Source organism: Microcebus murinus, chromosome 13 (genome assembly GCF_040939455.1).
Source record: "Microcebus murinus isolate Inina chromosome 13, M.murinus_Inina_mat1.0, whole genome shotgun sequence".
NCBI classification, from domain to species: domain Eukaryota; kingdom Metazoa; phylum Chordata; class Mammalia; order Primates; family Cheirogaleidae; genus Microcebus; species Microcebus murinus.
The window spans coordinates 7,829,228-7,836,588 of NC_134116.1; the positions used below are offsets into that span (position 1 = coordinate 7,829,228).

General features: G+C 55.8%; 1 protein-coding gene across 1 annotated transcript in view; it reads left to right on the forward strand.

Moving 5' to 3' along the window:
• Nucleotides 1–4,092, forward strand: part of RAB20 (RAB20, member RAS oncogene family) — a 31,134-nt gene extending 27,042 nt beyond the window's left edge. Inside the window, exon 2 of the mRNA XM_012751872.3 lies at nt 3,026–4,092. Within this exon, the coding sequence (XP_012607326.1) occupies nt 3,026–3,558 (533 nt within the window). The 3' untranslated portion in view covers nt 3,559–4,092. The remainder of the gene's footprint in view (nt 1–3,025) is intronic.
• The last annotated feature ends 3,269 nt before the right edge of the window (nt 4,093–7,361 follow it).

The window sequence follows — 7,361 nt, forward strand, 5'->3', positions numbered from 1 at the left end:
TTCAAAGGCCCCTGGGCGTCTTCTGTGGCAGGACAATGCCCACTGACCCGGGGCACTGTGGGATCTGCGTGCTGGTCCCACAGAACCTGACTGGACACCTGTGGTTAAATCGTGTCCCAGGCTGGTCTGCGACAGGTGTGCCAAAGGAGGAGCGTTGTTCTTCCGGGGCTGGATTCCAGAGCACGCACCGCCTGCCAAGAGGGTGACCTTGTGGCCCAGACTAAAAAGTTCCCAGGCTGGCTTTTCCCAGACGAGGGAGGTGACCCTGACAGTCCTGGCACTTTGCCCATCAGTCAGACTGCCCAGGGCGCATACCTCCAACTCCTGCCACACCCGCCCCCGCTCCCCTCCCCCCGGCCCACTCGCTCAAACACCGGGGCTTTGCTGGAGCTAGAGCTGGAGCCCGGCGGGGCGTGGGGACGGCAGCCACCAGGGGGTCGGGCCACCCGTTCTCCAGGGCGTGGGTGTGTGTCCTTCAGGCTCCTCTCTCCGGGGCTGGCCTCAAGGTGACCACCTGCCTCGAAAAATTGAGGCAGTGTTGCTGGCCAGGCCTAAGCACTGTGTGTCAGAACGTGGCCATTTCAGGATTGGGATAGGGTGGAATTCGGTGTATTTCTTGGCCATATGGCTGAAAACAGTGGTCTATTAGCAAAGGATGCTGTTTTATATAAATGCATGTGTGCAGGTGTCACGCCTTCAAGCCATGCTCCAAACACCCGCAGACCCAGGCTCTTACCTTCTTTTGTGTCAAGGACGCCTAGGCACACAGAGGTGACCACATTTTGAGATACAGTTGTCCCAAAGTTTTTAAAAATTACGACTGACGTGTATTTCATTAGTAACATGTTATTTCTGTCATTTTGGTTGGTGATAAATATCCCGTATTGCCGTTTCTGCAGTTTGTTGCCAATATTTATAATCGAAGGAAATGCTAAGTTTTCGGTGAGAGGATGGTGAAGATAAAGACGACATTTCCTCCCCTATTCAAGGTCACAGACCCCTGAATTCAGCTCACAGACCCCTGAATTCAGCTCACAACCCCGGTGGTTACGGGCCTTGTGTGGTCAACCTTGTCCACACACCCAGGGCAGCTGCCCTCACAGAGACTTTGGGTCACTTAGAAGCTGTAAATCATGGGCCACTGTTGCATTTTGGTTTACCTAAATGTGATCTTTAGGACATTTTTTGAATTAATTTTGAACATTTAAAACCTTGGAGATTGCTCAGAAAAGTCCAAATGTTTAGCTTCTTTTTTAAAAAGCAGAACTGGGCCTGCTTTACCTGTGGGAGTGATTGGAACAGGGCGTGGATACTGTCCCGAGGTGCCCACCTCTCTCCACACCGACAGCCAGCCAGCCTTGTTTGGACTTGTGAGTCCAAGTTCCAGAGAGTGGAGACCAGTGGCCACCCAACTTTGCCACCCACCTCTTGGTCTAAGGGCGTGGCCCGGGAGGCCACCTGGCACCCTGGGGAGGAAAGAGACAGCACCCAAAGCCGGGTGCTGTGGGGCTTGGCCTGAGGGGCCCCTGCGAGGCTGTCTGCAGAGAGCTCCCCTGGGGGCTCCCTCAGGGGCAGAGTCTGTCCCCAGGGAGGTCAGGCTGGTTGGGGATGTTCTTCGTTCCTCTTCCAAAAATGTGCCCTCGGGCGTGTGGTGTGGGGCAGGGGTTTGTGGTTGGAATATCTCACTTGAGGTTTGCTGATTTGGAGTCTGGTGATTAAAACAAACTTGGGGTTTGGTGATTAAAACAAATCTGTCACCAGATTAAATTGCATCTGTCACCAGGAGTGTTTGTTTGTAAGGGTCCTTACCCCCAACAGGGAGGGTTTGTGAGAAAGGCAGCGTCCTTCTCCCAGAAGAGGCAGGTGGAAGCCATGGCACACGGTGCCTCTGTCCCATGGCTGCTTGCTCAGAGCTGTCCCTGTGATGTGGCACACACCACACGAGGACCAGACACTGCAGCAGGCTGGGAATGGCCTGGCCCCATGTTGGGGCTTCTGCCCCTGCTCTGGGGGCTGCACCTGTCCCTGGAGCACCTGCTTTGGCTTGGACTTGCTCCCCTTGAAGGAGTGTGTCCTCCAGATCCACGTCCCCAGAAGGGTCATGCTAGGGCAGAGGTCACAGAATTCCATAGAAAGTTCTAGGGTGACTCTTGAGCTGGCTGGAGCTGCCTATTGGGGGTGGGGATTGGTGACCCAGCCCCCTGGGGTCTGTACGGTCCTGGGGTGGGGACAGGAGACCACCGTGTGCTGATGGGAGTGTGTTTGGGGAGTGTGTTGTTAACCTGGGTTGGCAGGATCAGGCGATCATGCTGTGAAAGTATGAACAGCCCGGCCCTTCTAACTCTATTTTCTAGCCACTGATTGTGGTGGGGGTGGGGTGGGGTGGGGGATCTTGGCATTTGCAGCCAGGACAGTGGCAGAGGTTCCAGTGTCCTGGCCCAGCCTCTCTCAAGCCTGCTGTGCCCGACTCCCCCACACCTGACTCCCTTGGTGGGAAGGTGTGTGCCCATGTGGGCCTAGTGAGGTCGGGGCTGCTGGGGCGGACAGAGTAGCACACGCACACCAGGAGGTGCCTGCTGTGTGCTGGGCGGCTCTGTTCCCTGCCAGCCTCAGGGATCAAGAGGACACGTGTCTGTTGTCAGTGTGTTGATGATGAGCTAAGTCCGGAGTTTTGTGAGACCTGGAAACCAGTTGTGAGCAGGCTCCTGGCTTGTCTGCACATGCCTGCCCGTCTGTCTTCTCGAAGCCTGGACGGTGGGCTGGGCCAGGTCGGTGAGAGGGGGCTGCGGCCCCGACAGGAAGGAGGGCGCAGAGAGGACTCTGCTGCGTGTTGATCGGAGGCCTGGGCTCCTAGGCCAGCTTCTAACTCCACCTGGGGCTTTGGTCAGTCAGCTCTTTTCTTGCACATTGGGGTGCCATCCCTTCGGCGTCCAGTTCACTGGGCCCCCATTGCTTTGTGGGTGGTGGCTGTGGGCACGCCCTGAGATGAGAGATAACCCGAGTCTGTCTCTCCCTTTCCCCCCAGGGCGGGAGCAGTTCCACGGCCTGGGCTCCATGTACTGCCGGGGGGCGGCGGCTGTCATCCTCACCTACGACGTCAATCACCCGCAGAGCCTGGTGGAGCTGGAGGACAGGTTCCTCGGCCTGACCGAGACGGCTAGCAAGGACTGCCTCTTCGCCATCGTGGGGAACAAGGTGGACCTCACCGAGGAGGGGGCCCGGGAGCGCCCGGAGCAGGAAGGGTGTAGCCCCGGGAGGCCCAGCGGCGGCGGCGCCCCCCCCACGCTGCCTAAGCAGGTGCGGCCCGAGGACGCGGTGGCCCTTTATAAAAAGATCCTGAAGTACAGGATGCTGGACGAGAAGGACGTGCCGGCCGCTGAGCAGATGTGCTTCGAGACCAGCGCCAAAACCGGCTACAACGTGGACCTCCTGTTTGAGACCCTGTTTGACATGGTTGTGCCCACAATCTTGCGGCAGAGAGCAGAGGGGCTGTCGCAAACCGTGGATATAACCAGTTACAAGCCGCCCAAACGGACCCGCGCTGGGTGCTGTGCCTGAGCTGCCCGGCCGCTCCGACGCGCGGTCTGTGCGCACGGGAAGGGCCTGGCCGGGCGAGCTGTGGTCTGAAGCACAGAAAACGGAGGGGCTATTTTATGGAGCAGTCACGGAGCAGAGCACCGGAGTGAAGTGACAGCCAGTGACTGAGCGAAGGTGGGTGTGGATAGAGTCTGCCGCGTCTCCGCCCCTGCGTCGGTAGGAGGAACAGCGTCCTCCCCGAAGACGTCTGCCGCCCGCGGCACCTGGCGCTTTCCCGGCGCTGCCCCTCGCGGGCACTTCACAACCCCCCCAGTGGCCCCCAGTCCCTGTGCACCTGCCTGTCTCAGCGCGCTCGGCTGTCACTTCTGTGTTTGCCGTTGCTCTCGTGTTTCTCTTCACTGTGAGTCGGCTTTGGTCTTCCCATTTGGTACTTGTATCTGGATGCATGATAATAGTGATTTTCACCCAGTTATTTATACAAAATCAGAAAAACTGTTTTTATATTGATTGCAGCAGTGTGGCCTACACATATTATTAAAGAGGATTTTGGGAAAAGCCTTGGTGTTGAGACTGAACTAATTTGGACTTTATTAGTGCCTCCAGGGGCCCCTGGCTGGGAGCGCTGGGGAGACAGTGGGGCCTTGAGATACTTCTCTCTTCCTGTGAAAGCTATGTCAAAGCCTTACAAATTCCAGAATATTTTATTTTAAGTTTTTAAGTTTTTCAATCTTTTTAAATTTCAGAGTATTATGGGGATACAAACCTTTTGGTTACGTGAATTGCTTTTATACAGTTTGAGTCAAAGTTGTAAGTGTGTCCATCACCCAGATAGTGTGCATTATACCGTTAGGTGTGAATTTACCCATCTCTTCCTCCCCCCTCACACCTGCTTGATTTCCGTTGAATTTCACTGCCATATGTGCACATGAGTGCTGATCAGTTAGTTCCAATTTAGTAGTGAGTACCTGTGGTGTTTGTTTTTCCATCCTTGTGATACTTCACTTAAAAGAATGGTCTCCAGTTCCATCCAGGTTGTTACAAAAGGTATTTAATTCACCACTTTTTATGGCTGAGTACTACTCCATAGTATACACATACCACATTTATTAATTCACTCATGGGTTTATGGATACTTGGGTTGCTTCCATATCTTTCTGATTATGAATTATGCTGCTATAAACATTCTAGTGCAAGTGTCTTGTTTATAAATGTCTTGTTTTCCTTCAGGGAAATACCCAGTAATGGGATTGCTGGATCAAATGGTAGGTCTACTTTTAGTTCTTTGAGGTGTCTCCATACGGCTTTCCATAGAGGTTGTACTAGTTTGCAGTCCCACCAGCAATTCCAGAATATTTAGATTGGCCCATCTGCCTAGTTTTCTTGCTGGCTAGAATGTCAGTAGCAAAGCTGACAGCTCTGGTTCTGCGGACGGCTGTTTGGGGGCCCTTGTGGATTCTGCTGTGGATCGAGGTGCCTCAGCTGCTTCGTCAGATGATGCCAGATGAGAAGTCAGGAGGCTATAGTTTTTGTTTTCTCAGAAATATAGCTGACAACAGGCCAGCCAGAGCCAGGGCTTCTTGTGCCCAAGGAAGTGCGGGAGGCAGGAAGCCGGGGCGATGGGCGTCATGGGCAGTGCTTGCTTTTTTGGGGGGTGCCCATGGTTTGTTGAAGGCCTACGACCCCTGGTTTCTGGGCTGCTCTAGGCCCAAGTCCTCTGCTCCTGCTCCTTAGCATTTTCAGCTAAGCAGACTAGCTCGGACATAGGAGGAAGTGCAGACATAGCCCTGCGTGGGCCGTGCTTCTCAGGCAAGGTCTCCTCCTTGGTGCGTCTTGAAGTCTGAACTTCACTTTCCCAGCGGAGCCCGTGAAAAGTGAACGCCGATCGGTCTGACTACTTACTTTTCATTGATTTGGCTGAGATTACCACTGTAGGGCCAGAAGTTACGTTTATTTTCCACAAAGCACATCTTTGCTAGTGAGACATCGAGGAAACATGCTACCCAGTGACACCCTGAGATCTTTCTTTGAAGCCTACAGAGGGAGAAAAAGGATCATCTGACATATTTTTGCAGGTCATGGATTGAAGACAGAAGTGGGCTCAAAGAATTCCCGAGGTCCTTTCTTCCAAATTTTCTTTAGTTTGATTTGCCGTCTGCTCTGAGCACCCAGCAGCGTATTCCCCTCGAGGGCTACGCGCTCTGGCGATGGTGCCCACAGATGGCACGTCCTCCCCCAGCTCCACCTCGGCGGCTCACCCTGTATTTGTTGCCCTAAAAATAAACATCATGGGGGGCTCCTTTCAAATCAGTTCCCCAAGAGGTGGGCGTTGCAGTCTCTCCTATACTAGCAACTGCTCTCTGCTTCATGCTGGCACGAGGGACTCATTCAGCTAATGCCCGTTGATCGGCGACACTCGGCACCTGCCTGGAGCTGAACCATCGAGAGTTAGGATGGCAGTGCTGTCACAGGCCTCCCGGCCCCTTGCTGGGCTGTGTCCCAAGTGGACTTCAGATACCAGATGGGCTCCTTGCTGGTGAGCCTGGTCTGGGCTCCCACTTACACGGGAGCCAGGTCAGCTTTTGGGAAGCTTGAGGCCTCTCAGTTGGGTGACTCGGCCCCCGGAGATGGCGCTGATTTTTCTGCTGGGCGTGAGTTTGACTTCGAGCCTGCTCCTGTCCTCTACCAACGTGGCCTCCCCAGGGATGCGGAGACCAACCGACAGTCCTCGGTTGAACTGCTGGACCTGGTCTTGGAGCCCACGGCTGCAGATTTCCCATTGGGGCTCCACAGTGTCCCCACACAGGTGAAGAAACCTCTTTCCCTCTTTGCGCAATGACACTCGTAGTCGGGTGTTCCCTGGTGGCCGAGAGGCACTCTGCTTGGTGGTGGTCTAAGGGAAGTTTTGGGGTCCGTGTGCTGTAGTCTGGGGACCAGCAGCCGTAATTTCTCCTGCCCGCAGGCTCCTAGCCCTGGTTCCTTAAACAGTGTGGCTTTGTCGTGTCTGGCCCTGACTTCTGGTTTAAGCAGGGCTGCCTGCCATGCCAGGAAAGACACTCACACGAATGTTCCCACAACCATGCCACCCGCAGCACACAGAGCCCTGCGACAGAGGCTGCCGCTCAAAACCTGGAGATTGGAGAGACGGCTTTGGTTTTCCAGAGGGAGGGGAAGGGGCTCTGAGTGTGTCCCTTCCCTGCGTGCTCCTGGGAGACGAACTCTGTGAAGCCCCAGCCGGGCAGTGGCAGCTCTGAAGAAGCGCTGGAAGCCAGAGGCCCTGGTCAGTCTGCTGAGTGTTCGGAGGTCACCAAGGGTGGCAGCGGCAGTGGCAGTGGCTGGTGAAGTCTGGTGGCAGGTGTCGGGTGTCCCAGCTGCCCTCCTGTGCTGCCCAGCCGCTCCCCAGTCCCTCAGTAGCACATAGTCCCTCCCGCCCTTCCCCTCCTCAGCTGGGGCTTTGGAGCCGGCACTGTCAGAGTCCGGTGGAGGCGCAGGGTGCAGCGGGGCCTACCGCGCAGTGTAGACCCGTACGCACAGGTGCTGTCTGGACCCGGTCTCCCTTTGTGCCTGCTCTGGGAGCTGTTGGGCCCAGTCCTTCCTCGGGGTCCAGGCGGCCCCTTCGAGGAGAGCTGACAGTGTGCCTTTGCGAGACCTTCAGGTGGGTTATGGGGCTGTGTCCTTCCTCCCTCCCCGCCTCCCTCTTTGCCCTGACCTTGCTGGCCCGGCCCTGGGGAGGGTCTGGCGGGCACCCAGGGCCCAGGCAAGGGCAGGCGCATCCCGGCCAGTCTGCCAGGGGCTGGGATGAGACACACGCAGGCCTCGGATCCCAG